The 26,018-nt window shown below is 45.6% G+C and overlaps 1 protein-coding gene across 4 annotated transcripts in view; it reads right to left on the reverse strand.

Moving 5' to 3' along the window:
• Positions 1–26,018, reverse strand: part of TRIO (trio Rho guanine nucleotide exchange factor) — a 372,133-nt gene that overhangs the window by 165,257 nt on the left and 180,858 nt on the right. For all 4 annotated transcript variants that reach the window (XM_060009655.1, XM_060009656.1, XM_060009659.1 and 1 more), the window contains exons 9-10: positions 18,214–18,444; positions 4,218–4,340 (exon numbers count right to left, since the gene is read on the reverse strand). In XM_060009655.1, coding sequence (XP_059865638.1) covers positions 4,218–4,340; positions 18,214–18,444 — 354 coding nt within the window. The remainder of the gene's footprint in view (positions 1–4,217; positions 4,341–18,213; positions 18,445–26,018) is intronic.

Consider the following 26,018-nt stretch of genomic DNA (forward strand, 5'->3'; position numbering starts at 1 on the left):
TGAAGCTACACAGAGTGTAATCTGGCTCGATACCCAGGCCGCTGTCTGTCTAGCCCGAATCCGCTGCACGTGGTCTTAATAAAGCCCGGCTCCTTGTGCAGCCGCTTCACACGACAGACCTCTCCTGGCTTAAAACGCTACCCTCCTCCCTCTTACGCCCCTCAAAGAATCTTTATTAAACAAGCTGGGGGGGCTAGAGAGAGAAGCCCACTCTATTTCTTCAGGTCTACAGCCCCCTCCCAGCTTACTACGTTTAATCTGTTCTTATCATAGAGGGGTCCAGGGTGGCCCCCCGGTGTTTCAGAACGAGCCTGAAGTGGGTCCGTGATGCGCAGTTCCTGCAGGTACACGGGCAGCGAGCACCGGGCTCCAGAACCCCATCAGGGACCACTCGGGCCCTGTCACACGACACACACTGAGCTGGACGCGTGTCTGCGGACAGAAAGGATCAGAGCCTTTCACACCCTGAGGCAAGTGGAGGGGATTTATCATACAGGAGGGGCTGGTCCCCGTTCACAGCCAACCAAGACAGACTGCTGAATGCCCACTCTGGGCAACGACAGGTCCCTGTGTGCCTCCTGGCTGCAGTTTTATCAGCCAGGGACGCAGAAACCGGAAGGCCGGTGCCAGGGGCGATGGAGGTAAAGTGCACAACACTCCCTCTGAACCAGCGGTATCTAAAACATGCACCAGCATCAAGCGACATTCTCCAAGTGACGGGAGGGCCTATAAACATTTCATGCCAGAAGGAAAAGAACGAAGAGAAGGAGAAGCTGGAGATGCTGGGCCAAGAGGCCAGAAGTGAGGGGCCAGGTCCCAGCAGGGGGTGGAAATGAGTGCACGGCCAGGTCCAGGGCAGAGCGCTCAGAGCCTGCCCCCCGGCGGGTTTGCAAAGGAGAGAGGCCCGCGGAGAGGGGAGGCTGGGTGTCTGTGCGTGGCTCCCCAGGCCCCGGCAGAATGAACCCCTGGCACACGACTGGTGATTATATGAAGACCAGAGGGAGGGAAACCGGGTGCAGAAGTTTGCAAAGTGAGCAAAAGGTGTTTACGTTTAAGGTTTTTGTTTTTTCATGCACAGTTCAGACTTGGGCTTAAGGACTCTCAATTTAAGGAAAAGAGGGTCAGGTACCCCTTAGAGTCCCAGGGTCAAAATGCCAAAGATGATAAGAAAGCAGTGAGACCCGGCCGGGGAGCGGCGGAAGCTGACAGGCCCCTGCCTTTCTCTGAAGCAGGGGTAAAGGCAGTCCTCCCTCCGCTCTGGGGCTCGCCCTAGAAACCTCAAGACGCAAACGTGCCCGACAAAGAAAGTGTTTCCCTCTTGCTGCCCCCTGAGCCCCTGTGTTGACGGCTTTGATTGTCATCTTAGATCTGAAGAAGTAAGATTACCATGAAAAGATAGGGCGAGGGTCGCCACAGAAGGCACCACAGGAGTTAGAGGGAGGGGTCAACAGGTGCTGGACGCACACGAGGACACTCGGCGGGCCAGCGCCTTCACACTGGAACCGAGCCCACAGTCACGGGCGACCTTGCTACTTGGGGCAGGAGCCTGCTCTGGGTTTGGCTGTTTGCAGTCCCACCTCTTAGATTCTTTGGCGCCTGAAGTCTTTGCTCAGAGGATCCAAATCTCACATCCATCCTCAAACCACAAGGCTACAGAGCAGTAGCTTATCTTATGGAAAAACCAAGGAGAGATGGAACACATTTTCCACATTTCTTCTGCTACGAGAGGAAGGCAAAATATTTGCCAGCAACCGTAAGTAGGGATATCACACGTAATGCAGAAAAGAGAAATCCAGAGACCCATCCTGGTGCGGCAAGGCCGCTGAACACGGAGCCTCTTCCATCCCGCTTCTAAGATCAAGAATGCACGAGGCTGGGTGTCACTTTAACTTTACATACAGAGACTTTTACAGTGTAAAGGCGGTAACTTTTTTTTTTTTTTTTTTTTTTTTTGCGGTTCGCGGGCCTCTCACTGTTGTGGCCTCTCCCGTTGCGGAGCACAGGCTCTGGACGCGCAGGCTCAGTGGCCATGGCCCACGGGCGCAGCCGCTCCACGGCATGTGGGATCTTCCCGGACCGGGACGCGAACCCGCGTCCCCTGCATCGGCAGGCGGACTCTCAAGCACTGAGCCACCAGGGAAGCCCTAAAGGAGGTAACTTTTTAAAGGCATTTTCCCTGAACAGGACTGGAGTGCAGTTTGCTTTCTTATCTCATGACTCTATCTCACATCAGTTTCCTGAACCCTCTGTCATGTAAAACCCATGGACGCACCCACTCCTGCTTATTTTGGCGTTATAGATTTTGAGACTAAATCGTTAGATGCATGTTGACACTCCCCCTTTTATAACTGAAGGCTCTCTTTATTTCTAATGACGTTTGTATGCTTTCACGTCTATTTGCTTAACACCAATACTCCTATACCAGTTTTCATTGGCTTAACATTTGCCTGGTGGATCTTCTTCTAACACTTTACATACTTTCAAAATTCCTGGGTATTTATGTTTTAGGTTTGCCCTTTGAAAACAATACACAGTATGATTTTTAAAGAACTATTCAATCAGAGAATCTTTCTTTTAACAAGTATAATCTATTTTGCATTGACTTTAATTACTGCTATTTGGGGACAAATTGCTACATCTTATTTTGTGATTTCCGACATGATTTTTGTTGTTCTCCTTTCTTTTGCTTCCACTAGACCCATTTTCCTGAGTTTTTACTTATCTGGTTTTCTGTACTTCTTTTCTCTTTATACTTATGGGAAGCGGTGTTTTCTATCCCTGCATTTAGTAGTCATTCAAAAACGCTCACACGCACCCCTGTCTTTACAAATCTAAGATAAGCAACACCTCCTGCCAACCTCCTCAGGACACCTCTCCACCTTCTGTGTTCAAGTGCTCCGGGGCTTTGCTCCGTCTTGTTTTTAACTACCCCCCAATTCTACTGTCTTGTGTCTAAATGGTCAATCCTTTGATTTGCAAACATATTTACCAATTTCTGTGTTCATTATTGACCTCAAGCCTTTCTTCTCATATTTCCTTTTTATTCATTAAATTAACTCGTTCAACAAATACTGCTGGACGCTTAGCGGCACCACGCCAGCCTTGTTCTAGGCGCTAGTGACAGAGAAGTGAACAACACAAAATCCCTGCACTCGTGGAGTTTAAATTACAGTGGCTGCTTCCATTACTCTGACTAAACTACACACCTCAGTTCTCCTGTAAGTAAGTGAATGGCAAACTCTCTTGGTCTTGGTCTATATTTTATTCTCACTGTTGAATGATAGCTCCACTGGGTGTGGAATTCCAGGTTCAGAGTTCCTTTCCCTCAGGTCTCCATCCCACTGTCTTCCAGAATCTGCAGTTACTGGTGAGAAGTCAGCTAAGAGTCATCTCACGGTTGTGATTTTGTTATTTCTCTCTCCTTGCTGAGACTCTGCCTTTGGTGTTCCTCCGTTTTACCATAATGTGTCTCAGTTTGGATTCATCCTACAATTTCTTTTTAAAACAACTTCTACCCTAGCTCCTACAGCTTCCACATATATATCATGGCATGGTACTCTCTCCCTCCTTCACTCCTCTTTCTTTCAAAACACAAAACTAAATGAAAGGCACATTTACCAACGTGGGAAAGACCTGGGCGAGATGCCATACATGTCACTATCACACACACCTTACTTCCTCTCCAGCAGCCCGCACTGTGCCTACTTTTCAGGTAAAAAAGTTAAGCTCAGAAAGGTTAAGAGACTTTTCCAAAGCCACACAGCTGGTGAGCATTACAGCCAACATTCCAACTCCACAAATCTCATGCTCTTAACACACCACACCCCTGCCTCCTGTTTCTGAAGCACATGACTTTAAAAGAAATAGAAAAGGGAAAAGAAATGCTGGCCCATCATTACAGAAATTCAAGGACTGTTATTCCCTGATTATGAACTGGAATTTTACAAACTCGTCAACAGACACTTGTACCATAAATATGGCAAAAATATCCAAGACATTTGTCTGCTTCAAGAACTCCGCATTTATGAAAGGGTCAACCATCTAAATCATCTTCCGGCCGGGCCATGACAGCTTCATCTGAAATCTGAGCATTCTCTCTGAATCACCTTCAAACCTACGTCATTAAAGCTAAGTCAACAGAGGTGGGGTTAAAACTGTAATTCAAAACCAACCACACAGGTATTTATGGAAGAAAATAGTAAAAGCCATTGTTTTACCTGTGCTACTTCTTCAAAATCTTCATGACGTTTCTGCAAAGCTCTGGCCCGATGGAGAGATTTCCCCACACCTGTATGTTTGCTCAGAAATGCTTCTCCATGGTTCTCAATCCAGTCCAGCACCTACAATGAAATACAGATATACATGCCATAAAAACCATGCCTGCCTCCATCAGTTTTAGGGCTATCCATTAACGATACAGTCTCTTATCTAAACTCTCTAAGAAACAAGCAACAAGGGAGAAAAAAAATTGGGAGCAAGCGGACAGTAATCTAACACGTTGAGAATTACATCTTCTGTCAGCTTTCCCACCACGATTTTAATCAGCTCTTACTTTAATAGTGCAAGTCTGTCTATGTATAAATATTACATGCAATAATGATTAAATTAAATCTCACCTCAGTTTATGCATGACTGAGCCAACAAAACTGCCTGGGTTTTGTGTGAGATAGTGGTAGTCAAGTCACAGAGGAGCAATTTAACTTAACATTTTTATAAGGCTCAAAGCTTCACAACTCAGACAATTGAAGTTTAACTACAGAGTTCATGTTTTTCTGTCTCTTCTAAAAGACTTGAAACATGTAAGTAAAACCCAGGAAAACAAAACAGCTAAATGCCTCTGTCCTGGTCTTCGAGGATAATTTATTCTATAAACTAAGCTGGTTGTGAAAGCTAAACACCCCATGAACTTAAAGACATAAGAGTTCTTGCTAGCTGAAATGCACCACACTGAAGAAAAGGAGTAAAAGTAAAGCAGGGCAACCCAACGTTTCTAAGTCACAGCTGGGGCTGAGTAGTTCACTGGCTACTGCACTTGAGAAGTTGCAAAACGCCAACATCATCACACAACATATTTAAGACAACATCAAATACACATTCGTCTCCTTCTGATGGAGAGGAGATAACCAGCCAAAAACGAAGTCAGTGACGGTCTTTAGCCAGAAACTTTCCTTAAAAGATATTTGAATATCTGAAGACATTTGTTCATGTGTTGCAAAGTACTGAAGGCCACCTCGGATTCTGCAATTAGTAGCCATGGTAACTAAGGATGCAGATCAAAACAATCTTGGACTAAAGACCTGCCTGGAGTCGCACAGCTAGGACTGTGGTCTAGAGGGCAACCTGGAAGGGGCCCAGTCACAGCCCTCCACTAACTGCAAAATTAAGGGGGCCTTAGGGTGGGGAATGCAATGCACAGCTTGGGGAAGACAGTGGATAATACTGCAATAACTGTGTGTGGACAGCTGGGCACTAAATTTACCCGGTGATTGTTTCACAATGTATGCAAATGCCAAGTCACTACAGAGTACACCTGACACTAACCTAACACTGCATGCCAGCTATATTTCAGTTAAAGTAAATAAATAAAAGGGGCGTTAATTTGAGGTTCATTGCTACAAAAGTGATCCCTTGCCCTTTGTTACCTCCACCACTGAGAGATCAGTTGTGCTGACAGACATCTAGATAAAAAGAGGCAGCTGCTAAAGGCCTGTCCAGGGACAGCCGGACTCGTCCTCTTCTGCTCCACACCAGTCACCTTCCGGTCTGACTGATGGTCCTTTCTGCATAGGGCTTAGCAAAGTCAGTAATGCGTGTAAATAAAATGGCTCATGAACCTGAATAAATCCCCGGTGGTCCTCTGTAAAGAGCCTTGTAGAATGAGCGTGTGTGTGTGTGTGTGTGTGTGTGTGTGTGCGCGTGTGTGTGTGTGTGTGTGTGTGTGTGTGTGTGTGTGTGTGTGTGTGTGTGTGTGTGTGTACGCACATGTACGTGCGTGTGGGAGGACAGGGTGGGGTACGGAGGTCAAGCCTCGCAGCGCAGCGGCTGCTCAGGCTACAGGTACACGCTTACCCTATTACCATAGTTTATTTCTGAACCTCTGTCAACACCACGCTCTGCCAGTCACCCGGGGTCACCCGGGGTCACACTATCAAAGTGATTCCTACTGTGGATCCATTTGTCTTCTGTCTGTCCACCTCCCAGCCCTTCTGAAAAGCTCCCTCTTTACCTTTCATGTCTAGCCCTCTGCCCCACAGACACGGGGTAGCCCTTCTGAGCCGCAGCTTCTCGCCTGCTCAGTGGGGATAATAGTGGGGGCCTGTGAGCTGTCAAGCACCTTAATATCCTGGCGTGGCAGGTACAGAGCACACAAGCCATCCCCACCCACAAACTGTCACCAGAGACAGCTTCCATCTAATGTCAAGCTCTTTGGTAGCACAGGCTATGAATATTCCATTGCTTTTTAACCAGTGCACTTAGTATATTATTTTTCTTTCTTCAGATTAAAAAGAGAGAGAGAGACCTTCAGTATCACCATTAGTAGGTAATACCACATTCACCACCTGATATCAAGCTGCTGTTTATATGACAGTCTCTTACTACGTATTACAGAACACAGGTCCTGTCTCCCTCGTAAAGAAATACCCAATGATAATTTCAAGATGTCTCAACTTCAAAGAACGGATACAGTTAATGGAATGTGCCTTTCGATATGAGGCCAGCACCAGGCAGAAGACTAGGATCAAGTATATTAAGCTTGAAAAGAGTTGAGAGATACGTAAGTACATCTATGCCACTGTCCACTTCCCTATCAGATCTGCATGAAAGACTAGGAGCCTCTTTTTTTAAACTACAGCTATAGTATCTGCTGTATACTCCCCAACATAGTGTAAAAAGAAAAATCGAGGTTTGGTAAACAGCAAACCTGATGAGCACTGATGACTCAATACAGACTTGAAGTAAGGGCACAATTTCAAAAAGTAAAAGACAAACACTATTTGGTAGAAAGAGCTGGAGGGAGCAAAACACAGTCGTTTTTAAAAAATAAGAATTTGTTTTTTCAAGCCCAAGAAAAGTTGCTTCAGAAAGCATAAATTGGAAATAAAAGCTATTATGAACCAATCACTCAGGGTTACAATTTTTCTTTTATTAGTGGTTCCTTTTCACAGAATTATAAATACCAAGTGAAATTATATTTCCAACAAACATGAAAGTAATTCAAAGAAGACTACAAATTCCAAGCACTTCTTAAAAACAGTCACAGACAATTGTGAAATCTAGCTCATACTCAAAACCAAACTTCCCCAGGAGGCTTTTGCTTCTCATTAAGTCTGAGAATGTTTCCCAGATCGCCAAGGAATCCTGAATGAACGTACCTGCCCAAGGAGCATTTGAAAGACAAGCTTGTGGAATCTTTCCATTTAAAACATAAAAGTATTTGCAAGCCAGGGGCTCCATCACGCTAGTCCAGCCGGCCCCCTCCCTGACTCAGCCATGGTGGCAGCTGCCCTCTCCCTGCCTTGTGACCTTCACCTGAACAACAAGTTGCTCTCTGCAGCCGGCTGGAGGAAAAAGGGCAAAAGCCAGTCCTTCCCAGGGCACCTGGTTCACAGGCAGAAGAGCAAGGCTGGGAGGCCGACAGCGCCCCCTCCTTGTTCGCGGAATGTGGGGCAAGCTCGTTCCTCCCTACAGTGTCTTCTAACAGGCACCATGATAGCCCCAAGGTCAAGATCGCTCCAAAGTGAGCCGCCAAGACTTAAAACACAGATAATCCTTCTCAGCATCTAAGTCAAAATGTCAGCTGTGCAGAAAATCTCAGATTGCTTAGCTCCCTGCTTGTAATGTAATTATAAGATTGAACGTGACGACGGCAGTATGATAATGCTCATCTTTTAACGAATAATTGCGCTGCTGTCTGAGCACCTGCTACTGAAGCCGGCCCTGACGTACACTACACCACCAGTCCTCACGGAGAGCTGGATGGGGGTACATCGTGACTCTGTTTCATACATGAAGACGCAGGACCAACGGCTACCAAGTGGAAGAGCCAGTCTGTGGACCTGGACTCAGGAAGCAGGGTCCATTCTCTTAACCTCTAGTCTCCACTGCCTCTTCAAGTCAGCAGAGCTGGCACACAGGTGGCAAACTGAGGAAGGAAAGAGCTGCTTTGCTTCAGAACAGTTCAGGCTATTGGGTAAGTGACACTATTATAATAGAGAGCAAAACGGGGGGAGGTGAACCAGCAAACAACACCACGCCTGGACCACACGTCTCGGGAACTGGCCACTGTTGCCTTTTCTACCCTCACTCACGTGGCCGAGTCTGGCCATCCCGTACAACCTCTAAAGTAATTTTCTGCCCTACTACCTAATATTCACTATGTTTTGTGGATTAATATTTCTAAGTAATTACTACTTAAGAACTTACAACTAAATACTAAACCCTTGTCAGAGAGGAGACATTCTCAAGGGCCTATGTGTCAACAACATGCAATATAAAGACCAATGTAATGACATTTTCCCTTGAAAATGCAGAGGTGTTTATTTCAAATACTTACTAGAACAGCCTTCTATCATCACCGTGTACCATGTCATTGTCTCTGGCATCATCTATTGAGAGATTATTCTGTGCTGTGCTTGGGAGGGCAATACAGGTCCATAACCCCTTATCCACAAAAAGCTAAAAACAGCTCTGAAATTCCAAATATTTTTTCAAAACTTGGTCAGAAAAAATCATTGGCGATAAGACCTGACCTGAGGCTACTAATAGTCTTTATTGATCCCTTTGGTGTGGGTCCTTGAACATATGGCTGCAGAAATCCCCATGTGCTTGATGATGGGGGGCTGCCCAGACCTCACCAGAGCGTGTATCACAGTGTATACACACTGTTCTCTTTCTCAACTCTGAGAGATTCTTAATTCCAAAACATATGTGTCCCAAGGGCTGCAGAGAAGACAGTAGACTTGTATTATTATCTCTATTAAGCAAGACCTGGATGCTCAGGAAAGTTAAGAGCCCGGGAAAGAACACCTCGTGAAAAAGAGAAACAAACCCAGGACTTCAAGAATCCGAACATAGGCTCCTACCCCTCGTTATATTGTGTTACTTTATGAAATGTAAATACTATATGAAAACCTTTAAAGTATTTCTAACGTTAGAGTTCCAGCGCTAAGATTTACTTAGACCAGACCTCTGACATAAAACCACCAGGAGCACATTAAGCTTATCTATTTTTACTGGGAACTTTGGATGCAAACGGTATTCAGGGAAAACATACAAACATCTGTCAATTTTAGCTACTGTTTTAAAGAGACAAGGCCTAGGGAATCAGTGTTTTCTGTCACAATAATGAGAGTTCCCTCTAAGTCAGGGGGCCTCCACCCTGTTAAGACCCCGGCCGCACAGCAGCAGGTGAGCGACGGGCAAGCGAGCGAAGCTTCAACTGCTGCCCCCATCGCTCGCATCACCGCCTGACCACCCCCACCCACTCCAGCCCGTGGAAGGAGACTGTCTTCCACGAAACCGGTCCCTGGTACCAAAAAAGGTTGGGGACGGCTGCTCTAAGTCACATTTTAAGCACACAAAAATGAAACAATTAACTCTGCCGATTCTATATTCAGTTTTAAAAACTACGGTTACATGAAACAAATACAAACCAATGGTAATTCTAAAATATTCTGAATTTGTTTTTTAATATAAAATCAGATTTTCTAGGGGCAAAATATGAACTTCCTCCCTTCCCTACCCTAGATTCCCTGTAAAACCAAAACTAACCCAGTTTCACTTACTTTAGTTACTTCCTTGTTCAACAGGCTGGCTGTTATTTAAATCATCAGGATACCAATCTAGAAATAGACATACTATGCTTCTAGTTCTGCTTTTAAATAAGTGCTCCTGACAGAAGCATTTAGATAAGAGCTTTCTTTCTTTTTTTTTTTTTGCGGTACGCAGGCCTCTCACTGTTGTGGCCTCTCCCGTTGCGGAGCACAAGCTCCGGATACGCAGGCTCAGCGGCCATGGCCCACGGGCCCAGCCGCTCCGCGGCATGTGGGATCCTCCCGGACCGGGGCACGAACCCGTGTCCCCTGCATCGGCAGGCGGACTCCCACCCACTGCGCCACCAGGGAAGCCCTAGATAAGAGCTTTCTTGATGATCAAATCAATGCTATTTTAGTGATTATAACAAAGGATGACCGAACAACTAAGTCACATCATTTGAAATTTGCTAAACTCAAATGGGGGACCAAAAAGGAGGCCTGCTCTTCAATAACATAACTTTTCTTAAAGGCCAGTGTTTCAGCCACTGCTGCAAGGAGGACGGACGTCCAGTATTACGCTGTTAATGACACTTAATCACGAAGTTAAGAATCAGAAGTGAGGGAACCCACACACCCCTGCCATCTGAGCCTGCCTGGCACCTTCTTCCCTAACGCTCACAGCGTACTTTACTCCTGAAGCCGGCCTCCCAGTCACGCTCTTCCCTTTCCCATCAGCTGCTCAGAGAAGAACACGAAGCTGTGAGCTGGGAACAGCTGGGCTCGGGACCGCTGGGGGCTGGGAGTCAGTGCCCTCTCTCCCTTGCGGCCTCTGTTTCCCCTCATCCACTCCTAAGGTGAATGCAAACAGTGAGCGAGAAAGTAAAATGTGAAGAAATGTTAAAAGTCTCCTTCAGCAGCTATTTTCCTTTGCAGTGATGGGCAACTGAAGCTTCTATGAAAGCCCCTTCCCAGAGCCTGAGAAGCTCCACTTAAATATTCCTTCTTAAGTAAGATGTCAATTTGACTCTTTGATTAGCTCAGAGTGAAGCATCCTCCCCAGGTCAAGAGCAGTGAAGCAGTTAAAAACCCACTAGGCTTCCTGCAGCTTCGGCCAAGATGCTCGACTTTTTTGAGTCTGGGGTTTTTTAACCTGGAAAATGAGGGGCCTGGTCTGACGTGATCACAAGGGCCTCTGGGTCTAAATTCTGTAAAGTGCGTGGCATAATATTTACAGTGAAATGAAACAGACACAAAATTCCACATGCATCTGTGGGCTCTTGAGGACTGAGTGAAGAAAGAGTAACGTTCTAGGTCCAGCATTCACCGCTGCCTGACAGTAACGACTATCTCCACCCACACATTTCTTTACTTCTCTCCAGGGGAGCCAAGAACTCTCCATTTCTTCAATCATTGTATTTCAAAATTAGAATTAAGTTTGTTCTAAAAATATAATCACTCTTTTTTTTAAATTTATTTTATTTATTTGTTTTTGGCTGCATTGGGTCTTCGTTGCTGTGCGCGGGCTCTCTCTAGTTGCGGCGAGCAGTGGCTTCTCTTGTTGCGGAGCACGGGCTCTAGGCGCGCAGGCTTCAGGAGTTGTGGCTCGCGGGCTTAGGTGCTCAGCGGCATGTGAGACTCTTCCCAGACCAGGGCTCAAACCCTGTCCCCTGTATTGGCAGGCGGATTCTTAACCACTGTGCCACCAGGGAAGCCCCAACTCTTTTTTTAACTTTTTATTTTATATTGGACTATAGTTGATTAACAATGTTGTGACAGTTTCAGGTGTCCAACAAAGTGATTCAGTTATAGATATACATGTCTCTATTCTTTTTCAAATTCTTCTCCCATTTAGGTTGGTACATAATATTGAGCAGAGTTCCATGTGCTATACAGCAGGTCCTTGTTGGTTATCCATTTTAAATGCAGTAGTGTGTACATGTCAATCCCAAAGCCCCTATCTCCTCCCCCACCCCCATAACCAGAAGTTCCTTCTCTAAGTCTGTGAGTCTGTTTCTGTTTTGTAAGTTCATTTGTATCATTTCTTTTCAGATTCCACATATAAGCAATAGATATTCTTTCTCTAACTTCCTTCACTCAGTATGATAATCTGTAGGTCCATCCATGTTACTCCAAATGGCATTATTTCATTCTTTTTAATGGCTGAGTAATATTCCATTGCATTATGTACCACACCTTCTACTTACTCATAATACTGAAATTTTTTTTAAAAATGGTTTCTAGAACATTTCAAAGTACACTAAGCCTAATGCTCACTTGGAAAAAGATGCTATTTAAGAAAACCTCAGTCAAATTACACACAGCAAACATATGATACAGGACACCAAATGCCCTGCATTGCAGGAACTACTTCTGCTTAACTCCCATGAGAGCACAGGAAAGGCCAGGAGCGCGTGCTCCACACGCACTTTCTTGTGTGGAAGGGAGCCTGGGCGAAATCAGGGAAGAAGGGCTCAGAAAGAGGCTGGCAGGCTTCTAAACGTTTACATCATCCATCCATCCATCCATCTATACATCTTCTAAAAAAAATTTAAATCATTTCTCCTGGTATTACCGTAGTTTTAATTACATAAGTACATTAAATTTCTTAAGGAAAAAAAAGAACCTTAGGATGGGAGGGAAGGAGGGAGGGAGGGAGGAAAGGAGGTAAGTAGGTTACTATTCATATAGTCTCACCTTGGATACTCCCATCACACCCCAATCAAACCATCACTCTACCAACATGGGCTAATACCTTTAGCAATTCTCTAAACTTTTAAAAATTATTTTTCTATTCTTAATTTGGAAATAAGTATAAAACAGTCCAAAGTTGTCTAAGAAAATTCTTAATATGTCTAGATGTTATCTAAGAAACGCGTCCAGATGTTATGTATACCTTAAGTCTAGTCACTGAACTACAGAAATATACATACACACATGCATGCGTGCGGTCTTCCCTGTCAGCTAATCCCTGGGCACTTTCCTCTTAGGGGACCCTGGCAATTCGGCTGACACTCAACAATGGGGAGACCCAGCTGCCTGGGGCTCGTTCTTAGCTCTGTCCGCTCCTGGTCATCCTGACCCGAGTGAATGTGTCCTCGACTTCCCGTCCCACTGGCTCACAGCGCCAGCTCCCGCGCCCTGCATTCCTGTATTGCACCCACTGTGCGGAAGAGATTCGTCCCTTTTCCCACCCTTTTAACCCCACCAGTGAACTGTCGGCTCCTTGAGAGCTGCGGTTACTAAGATTACTCTGACAGTCAAGTCTCTTCTCTGTTTCTATGACAAAAGGTAATGAAAGGGCTTCCCTGGTGGTGCAGTGGTTGAGAGTCCGCCTGCCGATGCAGGGGACATGGGTTCGTGCCCCGGTCTAGGAAGATCCCACAGGCCGCGGAGCAGCTGGGCCCGTGAGCCATGGCCACTGAGCCTGTGCTCCGCAACGGGAGAGGCCACAACAGTGAGAGGCCTGCGTACCGAAAAAAAAAAAAAAAAAGAAGGTAATGAAAGCTGGCTCCAGACCCACCAGAAAGATCAACAGTTAGCCTCTATCTGCTCCCAGCAGGTTCCCAATCCCTAATCAAACACTCGCCCTCCAGTACTCCCTAATTCTGAGAAACTCTCAGAATAGATGGCCATTTTCTAACCATTCTCATATGTAAACAGAAGAGAGTGTTAAATCATCACATAGCGAGGGCTGTATAATGACCCTGATGAGAAAACCCCATCCTTCTGACTTAAATTAATGAGCAAAGGACAAATGAGGTTTCGGAACCTTCCCTTAAGAGCTAGGTCCAGTGTAGGTGGAACCTCTGGGTCAGGCATCACCGAGGGATGACTTTTACTGGCAAATGGCTAGCAGCCTAGGACCCAAGGCAGAACTGTGAAATAGCTTCTCCGTGGACCTGAAACCCATTTCTTTACGTTCAAGTGGCCAAAATCTTTAATATTTTAAAGATCTCACACATTGGCAAAATTCCCAGGCCATGAAATTACCCCTTCCTTCTTCAGCCACCCCTAACTCCCCAACCTTAATCAAAGCTCCTGGTCCCTTCACGAAGATCTCCCAGTTAGATGACTTGATTCCAATGCAGGGCCAACCCTCTCCCATTCCAGAATAAACAAAGAGACTAACTCCAAATAATCTTTAATTAGCAAAATTGGGGAATTCCTTAAATTTCTTCATCTACTCATTTATTCATTCATTCATTCAGCAACTACTGAGCATCTACTATCCCAGACGCTTGGGAAACACCAGAGAATAAAACACAGACCACTGCCCCATGGACCTTAAGTTCTGCACTCCAGGACTCCCCCCTGACTTGCACGTTGGTCCACGGTGGGGCCCGAGCCTGTCTCCTCACCTGGAATCTCGCTCTCACGCCACACTTGTCACCCTGTCATCCACTGCCGCAGCATCAAATCAAAACACACAGCCTACGGGTTTGAACTCAATGTGGTGAAATGGGAAAACACTAACCCCTCTGCCACAGGCTGGCCGAGAGCACTAAGAGAGGAAGGAAACATTCACGGCGCTCAGGCTCGCCACGTCCCCTCAATGTGTCCCAAAGCTCACAGAAACAACTCCCAAGCCTTCATCGCGGAGGTCGTCCTTCCAGACCTGCACCAGTTCAGGCTCCACACTCCCAGCTGTCCACTCTGGGCACCTGCTGCTCCGGACAGGCCCCGCCCTTTGTGTCTCCACCATCCCCGCAGCCCTGTTGCACAATCCTCAACCTCCTGACTTTCCAGTCACCCATCAAAGACCAGCGGAAACATGCATCTCTCAGGAAGGCTTCCCTGGCACCCTGGCAATTGTGACTTGCACCTCTGTTACAGGAGTCTTCATCTTCCTCATAAGCTGCAGCCTTGATGTTTGGGGATACGGACAAGGCTCCCTGGAACCCCCAAATCTGCACAAGTCATTACAGCACAGACATGTCCCCTTAGATGGCATGTGCAAGGCAGGCAGACAACACCAATGAGGGCGGCCAGTTTTATTCACTCCCTCATGTGGGCAGCACCTCAAGAGGCATGACTCAAACTCATGCCTGGGCAAAATCACACCTCATGACAACCAAAGACACACACGCCAACTCTGAGCATGTTACGGGCTAATTTATGAGACTATTAAACCATCCACTCTCACTAGGCTGGAATTCCTTGAGAAAAGGAAGGTTGAGCTAGTCAACATATTTACCTCTGTACCTCTCAGAATACCACACATTCAATTTTAGATATTTTGGAAAAAAGGATGAAGTGTGGACGAGAAGAATCTAGAGTGGACTAGATTTTCTTGACCATTTTTTCAGAATATTAGCTAATGGCCCAACACCAACCTGGAAGGAGTTTTTCCAAGAGGTAAGTCTGTGCGGGTGAAGGGATATGGGGGAGCCAGAGGCTTTTTTAGGAGAAGGGCTCCTCGTCTGAGGGGCTTCTTTGGGGGGAGTCAGCCTGCCTCAGGAAAGCAGATTTCCGGGGCCTATTCACCTCACACAACATGTTGGAGCAGCTAAATCCCACCAGCCCAAGAGGCAGGCAGACTGCACCAGTGAGCAGGAGAACGGGTTTGATGGCATCCTGCTGTGGACTGCTTCCAAAACTGTCATCTCATTTGAACAAGTGCAGCAGTGATCAATTATGCTGTTAGAGAAAACGAAAGCATACCCTAAACTGGAAAACACCGCTTGGCAGTAGGACAAGTCTTCATTCACTAATTCAACCAAACATCCACTGGGGGTTGCTCTAACAGTAAACAAAAGGCAATGGGAATTGGTATATTATTTGACCACCAAGAAATATGACAAATGGTATTAATTTTATTTTTAAGCTAATGATGACCAAGGTTAAGGCTGTCCAGTAGGCAGGACATGTGCTTGGGCAAGTCTTCAGCAAGTGTTCCTACCACCTGCGCCCCCCAACCTTTGACTTGGACCCATGCTCAGTGCTCTGGGACGGTAGCTTCACACCCCGTACCCCACAGCGCCTGACTCCTGTCCAAAACACTGTCCATCCAGAAATTACGGAATTGCCTTTGCTTGTTATGGAAAAAAACCACTAACCACTAAACCAAAATTACGCGTTTTAAAAATGAAATCCCCCATGCCATCCCTTCCTCAAGGGCACACGCCATTAATGGTCTCACGTCTTTTCTTTCAAGTATTTCTCCACAGACAAGCATATACACTTCTTGGAGGGCTGTCTTCACAAGAATGTCATCATCCTTACCTCTTTTGTGGTAAGCTGCTTTTCTTTTTCCTCAGTATTTACAGATGCCTTTTCACGACCCAAAGCAACCGAACAAAAACCACTTGTGGTATCTCTAATTGGCTTATTATGTTTCTGTGGAGTTTGATTGTTTTTGTCTTTACAAATTTATCTTCTGCTGACAACATCTTTCTAAAGCATTATTTTCTTTTCCTCACTTATCCTCAGCTTACCTTTCCTCCTTTATGCTCAAGATGGCAAAATTTTTCCCTGTGTGTGATTAATTTCTTGAGTTTCAGAAACACATTTTCAGTTCTGACATCCTAAGGACTCCTCCTAAGCGAAGTGTTTGCTTTGCTTAATCTTATCAACTTCGCTCCTGGCTTCACAAGCTGACAGAGCAATTTTCCGTTTGCATAATGAGTCCAAACTATTCCGGATCATTTAGTCGACAAAATGTTTCCCTTAAACAGCAATTATCATTTCTTCAGAATGCTAATAGTGCCATGGACTGCAAAACACTCTCTCCTGCCGACATCCAACCCTGTTCTGGCTCTTGAGAAAAAAAATTAACAGCTTAAAGAACTGGCCTCGTAATTATCAAAATTACCTTTCTACCTGCAAAAATGAATGTTTGCTGTTTTCGAATTCAAGCACAGTAAGTACCTCGCACCAAGCTAGATGATTTTCTCAACAGCCTGTTCCCAAAGGCTTCCTCTTCTGACGTAAGCAGCCCAGTGGCTTATTCTTATATGACTGGGCGCCCCAAGGAGCCATGAGAGCTGGGGGGAGAAAAGGGGGTGCCCAGCTGCTGCTCCAGACACAAGTCCAGAAAGTGTGCTGGCCCATGGACACGTAATGAACAGCTGATCCAAGGGATACGGAGGTAGGAGGGGGAAATCCTTTAATAATTACATTTAAGCTATTAACATTCCACACTTTGACAGTTTTTGGACAATTAAGAAAAACTGATATTGGTGCTTTCAACCTCACAATTTCAGTTCTCACAGTAACTTCTAGACCTTGACTCCTCCATCTTCTTTCCCTGGCAATTACCTTCTTCAACAAAAACAACACCGTAAAGACGCATGCACAGTATCAAAATGATTGTTCCTATGGCGCTTTGTATGTGCAACCTTCAGAGAACTCAAAAGCCATCAGTAAAATCAAAGCATACTATGTGAAAATTAAAAATTATAGAGCAGTGAAAAGGATCTGGAACTCACCAGATTCCCACTACTAGAAGAATGATGGTCAGTGCATATGGAGGACCTACGTGTCGTCAGGACACCGCACGACTTCCACGCCTCCGTCCGTCGGCAGACAACCCCCTCAGCGGCAGGTGATACTCGGCAGAACGCAGTCTGAGCCTCTGCCTGTCTAAGCAGTGCTCCCGGACACCCAGGGAGGGGACACAGGCTCTGTTCCCGACCCATCACTGTGGCTTCACACCAACTCTCCTGGATGCCACAGGCTTCCCTGCACCCCAGAATTCCTCATCCAGACTGACACCTCATCCACACCCTTGCTCTCTCCTCTGTTTTAGAGCAAAGACACAACTTTTATCTTATTTATTACTAAAGCTATATCATATTTCATAAGCTCCCACAGCGTTAATCCTCAAAACCCTGGTAGCAGGACAATCTTCCGTATTTCATAACAAGGAAATAAATAGTATCGGGACTGGGCTTACTCTTACTTTTGTAACAACAACAAAGATGTCAACTGCTTAGAAATGAATGACTGTAAAAGTCCGTTTTTCATTAATCAGACGACTATTTATTAAGCCCCCCTGTGCCCCTCGGACTGCAATATCCACCAGGCGGGGAGAGAAGCACGATGAGCTTATCATTAAATAACTGAAGGGCAGACAGATCTTCAACTGTACCAGCACCTCGGTATAAGCTCCAGAGGCATTATTCTCACAAATAAACATAACTAAGGATGACCTGTTTCAAGAACAAAACAGAGGGGCCCCGGGTTAGGCGCTGCATCGTCTCCTGTGTTCCAGGCCTATGAGCTCGTGGCAGACAGCAGCCTGAACACACGTTCTCGAAGCGCCGCTTTCACTCATGGTGAGAAAGGAGATGTGCACGCGTGTGTGTGGTGTGTGCGTGCGTGTCTGTGTGTGTCTCTCTCTCCCGTCTGGCCTAGCTTACTTTCATCAGCACAGGCAGGCCCCCTATGACGACACGCCCACCTACACTCTCGCTGGGCACAAGTCGCCCCCGCGAGGACAGGGGTCCACGAGACCCACCTGCTGAACGTCCTGCTGGAAAACGCACAGCTGCAGCCTCTGGTGGAGCCGGACCTTGCGGTGCTGCCAGATGTTCTCGAGCTGCCGCTGGTGATGCAGCACCTCATGGATGACGTCGAGAACATGGTGCACGGCCTTGGAGTAGTTGGCGGAGGCCGTCAGGGAATCGGAGCTGCCAGGAGTCAGGGGCCGCTGGAGCTTGTCAAGGAGTGACTTCCCGTCCTGGCTCACCTGCCGGCAGGACAGATGAGCGATTATAAACCAGCAACTCTTCCGGACCCAAGGCTTTGCCCGCCATGCTGCAGAACCTGTCCTCCAGTACGTGTGCACACACTTGCACAGACACATGCTCACACACACACAGACATAAACCGCAGTTTCATTCAAAAGCATATTATATAAAGAACAAAATAAAATTGAAAACAAATCCATCAGTTATTCAATTACATCACAAAACCAAGTATGGTAAAACACGGAACTAAAAGAACATTCATTATCACGAAACACTGTACCAGATGCTAGTCTTAATAAATAAACATGGTATTTTGCCTTAAATGACATATGCGCTGACATAAAATTTCATTGCTCCGATATCTGCAAATTAAAATTTGAAAGTAATACTTTTCTTGAGTTATGTTAGCGAGAATACAACAATCACAATGGAGCAAAATTTTAATGCTGAATCTGAAAGCTCACTTGAAAAGAAATCAATAATCCAGCACCAGGCAAAGAATATGTACCTTCACTTTCTGACACAGTTGGATAGCAATTTTACCTCACAAAATAAAAAAGAAAATTAAAAAGTGCCATTTTATTTGGTTCATTAACTTAGAAGAAGGAATTTTAATTAAAATGCCATCATTTCTTAAAGGAGATTTCAGTGCTGTATTACAGCAGTTAACTATCAAAGTACAATTAAATGAAAGCAATCAGACTAACCAGAAAAAGTAAGAAAAGGTGAGGGTAGAATATGGAAAGAAAAGCATTATGTATTTTTTACATTTAAACGTATGAATGATTATGCCAGATGTGGGAGAAACTATAGGATCCGATTGGACAAAAAGAAGGACATGATGCACATAATGTAGCTGGGCTGTGCGTGTGGTTCAGGGTGTTCCCTAAGCCAGTCCTCATGACCAGGATCCTGCTCAGATCCTCCCAAATCTGAAAGCCTCCTTGGGTTTCTACGGAAAGGAGGAGCGAAACGGAGCCTTGATTTTTTAAAAAATAAATTTATTTATTTTTGGCTGCGTTGGGTCTTCGTTGCTGCGCACAGGCTTTCTCTAGTTGCGGTGAGCGGGGGCTACTCTTCGTTGCGGTGCGCAGGCTTCTCATTGCGGTGGCTTCTACTGCCATAGGGCACAGGATCTAGGCGCATGGGCTTCAGTAGTTGTGGCACGCGGGCTCAGTAGTTGTGGCTTGAGGGCTCTAGAGCTCAGGCTCAGTAGTTGTGGCACACGGGCTTAGTTGCTCCGCGGCATGTGGGATCTTCCCAGACCAGGACTCGAACCCGTGTCCCCTGTATTGGAAGGCAGATTCTTTACCACTGTGCCCCCAGGGAAGTCCCGAAAGGGAGGCTTGTTAACAGACGCAGACAGGGTTCAGGGGCAAACCCTTAGGACAGAGGAGAGGGGGGCACTGGGTGAATGGGACAGGCCAAAGGAAGCCTTTAGCAACCAAAAACTGGTGGCAAATGAGAGGCCTGTGGATTTTTCTAATCTCTTCCTTTAATCCTCTTACAACTTTAAATCTTGCTAGAATGCAACATGTTTGTTTCCTAATGCCTGATTCGGAGACCTTTGTTTGAAGTGCTGACTTCCTTAGGAAGGCTGGCTACCAGCCTTTGTAGATTAAAACTGATTTAATACATCAAGTTAGAAAAACTGAAGCAGAAACAAACCAAGCTGACATAACCAAAGAGAACAGGGGAAAAAAAGGAACCAACTGAACCGCAGCAGTTGTGTCGGGCACCTGTACAAACAAAAACAGAGGAAATGCAAGTCTTCCAAAGCAGGGAGTTGCCCCCAAGAGTCACTGAAACTTGCCTGGGCACTTTTGATACAATGATCTGGGGGAGGGGAGGCACAGTGACTGACTTGGGGGAAGGGACTTATTGTGACAGATTCACAGAGGCAGGATATTACCTCAAAATCATCCTGCTTTTCGTAATAATGTGAGTTAGGCTCTATTTGACATATAAACATGGAGGGTTTTTTTCTTTTTCTTTTTCTTTTTTTCACCTACTCCAATATACACTGATTTTTCCAGGAATGCAGTTAACCATGTTAATCAAAGGCAGGCAGTGCTTGGTCTTCTTTGAAACTTTACAAGAGTTGCTTACAGTTTTAAAATACCAGCACAATAATACCATTCTCAGTATTCGAGTCACAAGTATTAATATAACACATGTCCAGTCTGCATTTGTAGTTGCCATATTCACAATGGTTTTATATCTATTGCAAGCACCTGAATATCTAATTGCTTTCTCCTCCATTTTGCATGTACTTAGGCATTTATAGACTGAAACACATTTTATCATAAATCACCTTTTGTCTCTCATTCATATTGTAGCATATAAGTAATTTATATATACAAATATAAATATTTTCTGAAAATAATTACCCATACATTTTATTTGAGCAGGTACCCTAAAATTTCAGTTAAACAATGGGGGTGCAGCATTTCTTAGGACTGAGGGCCAATACTCCAAGTTACACATTTCGCATTTGTACAGAGCCTAGAAAGAATTCCTTATAAATATTTCCTCTGAGTTTTACTCCTTAGAATATGCGTAAGTCAGGAAACATACACCAGAGCATACGACTTGGTGAACATGTGCCAGAAGGATATATACATCAGAAGGTGTGGCAGAAACTGAGAGCTGCTTCCCCAAAGTCCACTTGCCCCTCCCTCCTTGATAGCCAAACCCCACAGTCAGGAACAGCAATACTCCAGCTATAAACCTGCATTTCCTAGACTCGCTTCCAAGTAGGAGTGGCTAACGTAACAGAGGTAAAAAATGCTGAATGGGGCTTCCAGGAAAGCTGCCTAGGGGGCTGAGTATGCTCGTTACCCCCTTGCCTCTTTCTCCTCCCTGCTGCCAATAACTTGGTGAAGATGGCTGGAGCTTCAGCAGCTACTGATGACGTTGAGGCAACCTTAAGGATGGTAGCCCACCTGCTAAAAGAGGCAAAGTAAAAAGACAAAAGGATTCAGAGATCCTCTTACTAACAGAGCTACCATACCAGCCCTGGGATGCAAGCCCTGGGACTTTCCCACTGGTAAAAAGTAAACCTCTATCTTAAGCCGTTGTTTTGGATCTTAAACCACAATACAAAATGACAAATGGGTTCCCGGCCCTTACCAAGTTTCCAAAGGCATCCATGTGACACTATTAATATTCTACTACTGAGAATAAATAAATAATCCGAGAGAGAATATTCCAACTAATCTTTCTTGGGTGTCTTTGCAACTGTCTGACAGAGCTCGAGAGCAGACATTATTACTGGGTTTAGAACAACATGCCTACTCATGGTGGAGGGGCGGGAGGCAATGACTGAGTACGTGAACACACAATCACCTTAATATAAAGGAACACATGAAGCAAAGCTCTGCCTTCTGGGTACCCCTAAGCAGGGATTAAACTGTCTCTGTTGGTGCCCCTGCTGGCACTGTCGCTTGTGGGTAGAGAGTGTGCCAGCAGAAGTGGCTAGAAAAAAATCCCAGTCAAGAGGACACCTGTTGCACCAAAACTAGACCCCATGGAACTCCAGATGTGTGTTCATACGCAGCAATTCTCCAATAAAGCTTTCAGAAATAGTTCTACTCTATTTCAGTGTAGCATTCACAAGTTTGTCAATTTAAAAGGTATTATTTAAGCACACGAAGAATACCATGTATAAATTTTAGAAAGTTTTAGCAAAATACCTTTGTCTTTATAAGTACAGGAGTACTATATAGGGGAAAACATGCTAGAATTTTATAAAGATGACTGTTCTATTGTATAAAAATAAGGACTTTTAAATGGTGCAGAACAACCAGTAGAAAACCAATGAAATAAAAAACTGAAAATAGCAGATTATTCATATATAATTTAAGTACTAAAACAATGAATATATATAAGTTTATGGTATGTGATACAGTTCTGAATTTCTTAACTATAGAACCAGGTGAATTAATTTACTTAAGTTATATGTTTTGTCTAAAAACATGTTTTTAGCTTTCAGGCAGTCAAACCCTGTCCCACAAAGAGACCACAGCTGTAAAAAAAGGAGATCAACCTTTACTATCGAAAAGCAGGACTTATCTGCTGTAATTTTTGAAAACATCAAATTGGGCCATTTTTTCACATTCTGCTCTTTGTTCCTCTTGCAATACAGCGCTCAGGGACTTGAAAGGCAGCGGAAGTAACATTTTACGAAGAGTAACATTTTATAAATATGTGAACTAATACACTCTAATACCTAAATGAGTTAAGAAAAATGCCAAAAAGGAAAAGAAGGAGTTGAAGTTTAAAATTTTACCATATCATAGCTATGTTCGTTCCTAATATTTAAGAGGAAACTTAACTGTTTAAAGTCAAGAACAGGGGTCCGGTTCTTGATTATTTACTTTTAATCAAAACTTCACATAAGATGTAACTTGGATTCCTGTGTACCACCCTACAAAACGTTCCGCCAAACCTCACAGAGGCTTGCCCGTTCTTATTTCCGGTACTTGGGTCTCTACATTTCCCACTAGATCAAATTAGAGCTCAGAGCCTCCAGCAGGAGTACTCTTCACTCACACACAGAATGTTGCTCTGATCTACAAAAAGAGACCAGTACCTGGAGATTATTGCTCAAGGTGGCAAAAACCACCACCCAAGGACCAAGTATGACCTGTGAAAGGTCAGTTATATCCAAATGTGGTGCTATATCAGATCTACCAGTGCTCCAACAGTATTCCCAAGATATGACCAATGTAGGCAAAATACATGAACCGCATAAAGGCACGGCTAGAAATGACTACACTCAGCGTGTCGTAAAGAAATTGTGGTCCTTCTTCAAATCTTTTATGCATTGACTCAAACCAGCATCCCCCCGCTTGGCTTCCTTCGCTGGGTGTGGCTCATCACAGCCTGCAGGGCACAGCCCTCCATGCTGAGCCTGAGAATGTTTCACAGCCCCACTACCCCCTCCAACTCTCACGAAGTTATTCTCAAGTCCAGGGTCTAGGAAAGCAGGAAGGAGTTACGAATGGTCGCATGTGAGCATACAGCTTACTGTGCAGTCGTGGTTGACACTCCGCAGCCAAAGCGATGAACACTTTGTCTTTGAGTCGGGAGCGTAAACCGGTCTTAAGATGGCTCTGCTGCCACTAACGCTGGCCAATGACCTTCTGAAAGGCTGCATGCTGGCTTCCCACACCCCAGGGAGGCCACCCAGTATCCTTACCTTTAGAGGCTGGGACTCCCCGCTGAGATGGTTTTCTTCAGGCAAAGCTCTTAGGATGGAATTCTGAAAGCCTATTTCCGTTTCTTTCCGCTATTAGATTTCTTACTCAGAACCAGATCAACCTAAGCATGCTTGGCTCGCTGACACCTCTACCTGGGATCCTCAGAAAGGGAAAACCCAAACAGGACCCAGACAAGGAGCTGGCTGGCACAGCTGAGCCAGTTAAGTCAGCTGCATGCAGAGAACATGCATGTTCTACAGATTCCACGTGGGCCTGACCTCTGTCGCTTCTATATTTCAAGCCCTTGCGAGGCCTGAAGTTTGGGGGTGCAGAGAGAGACCCCCGGATGGTCTGTTGGCTCTGATGCTGTGCCCGACATTGACTCCGGCACCTGCACGTCTACAGCGATGCTGCAATACTTAATGGGGCTTTGAAATAACCGCTCTATAGAAGTTGCTCTCTACCCAGGCAGGCAAGCTGTCACACGTCACCGACAGGATCTTAGGATGTTTACTACCGAGGTGACTCATTTTTCTGTTTGCTTTTCTTTTAGGCTAATAACCCTCATCACGCCATCACCCACTTGTACAGCTCCTTAAGAAAGCAGCTCTACCAGCTCTTCAGGCAGCCTATCAGTCACTTCTACAAGGTGCTGTTGAAGTGTGCAGTAAGTTAAATTGAGAAATGTGCTAAACTGGTAAACTGACATTTTAATATTTGGTAAATTGAGAAACTGATGCAGAAACTAAACCCTGAAGTCACACTGGATCAGGGCGGGCCACGGTGGACGTGGCGTTTCACCTCCTCTGCTCCAAGAATCCCCGCCTGAGACTGTTGTGGCGAAGACCACAGGCAGGTAGCTGGACGCTCGGTACACAGTCTCACGTCACAACTCGGATGGCGGGGGCTAGGGTTACAGATGGCACGGGCACACTGTACTGAGATAAAAACCACTTCTATGAATTTAGCTTGCTGAGAAAGTAGTTGGTAAGTCTGCTTAAGATAAAATGTTGCAAATGATTACTCTCTGTGCTGTTTCTACACCTACAGCTCATCCCAGATGTTCGCATTGCTTCACTCTCCTGCGATCAACTACATCAGACAGCATTAGCCCCAAACCTGGCGAACTGAAGCAAGCTCATGTTGGCGAGGCACGGGCATGCTCCTGTTGCTGCAGCACAAACAGGAACACGGGACAGGTCTAATTAAAGCACAGAAAAGCAGGTGTTTGTGTCCTGCGGGAGAAAAACAGGGCTGGGAAAGTTTCCACTGCAAACTTTTGTCATCGGAGACTAGAAGCTGTAGGTAACTATTTAAAGAAAAAAATTGCGGAAGGAAGGAAGGAGGAGGGAAGGAGGGAGAGAGAGAGGGAGGAGGGAAGGAAAGGAAAGGAAAAGTAGGTGAAACAAAAAGGAAGCACAAGCCCTGCTTACCAATATTCCTCCTCCTAAGTGACCTGTGCCCATGGCAGGGGCGCAAGAAATTTCTGTGGGATGAGTGCCTCCTGGGCAGGCCGGCAGCTCTTGAGAGCCAGGCAGGGAATATCTCTGTGTGTGGGCTGTAAAGCATCTGCATCAGAGTCCCTGGACCACTTGGGAAACCCACTAAAGATGGAGATTCACTATCTCTGGGGGTGGAGTACGAGAAGCCGCACTTATAACCAGCATGCTCAGGTTAGAAAACCACTGAGTTAGGAAAAGAAAAAATCACTGAAAAGACAAGAGTGATCCTTGCTTTCCCATCCCCCTTCCCCCTCCCCTCCTAGCATGGAGGAACCAGTGCCCAGGGTCTGCAGCAGTGAGGGGTGGAGGTGCCATGGTGACCCCGTGCTGGGCTTCCTAAGGGCACGGGCACTGGGAGTGATCAGAGGCCAGGGGAACGGGGGAGACTGGGAAGACAGAGCAAATGCACTTACCGAACAAATAACTTAATATACTGAGGATAAAGGGAATCAGGTTTCTCGCCATCTGAAAGGGGATTTATAAACAGAAAGGGAAAGGCTGGTACTGGATTAGAGACGGAAGTGTCAGTAGGAACACGTGCGGTTTTAAAACAGAGACAGACACAGACATAGCAATAGCTGTAGATGTATGTGCATGGATGCACGGATGGAGGGATGGATGGGTGGGTGGGTGGATGGATGGGTGGGTGGGTGGGTGGATGGGTGGGTGGATGGATGGGTGGGTGGGTGGATGGATGGGTGGGTGGGTGGGTGGGTGGGTGGGTGGATGGGTGGGTGGATGGATGGGTGGGTAGGTGGGTGGGTGGATGCATGGATGGATGGGTGGGTGGGTGGGTGGGTGGGTATCTACATTCACATGCTTCCTGACTCTGCTCATACGGCCTAGAAGCACTGACACCCCACAAGC

Source organism: Delphinus delphis, chromosome 3 (assembly GCF_949987515.2).
Source record: "Delphinus delphis chromosome 3, mDelDel1.2, whole genome shotgun sequence".
NCBI classification, from domain to species: domain Eukaryota; kingdom Metazoa; phylum Chordata; class Mammalia; order Artiodactyla; family Delphinidae; genus Delphinus; species Delphinus delphis.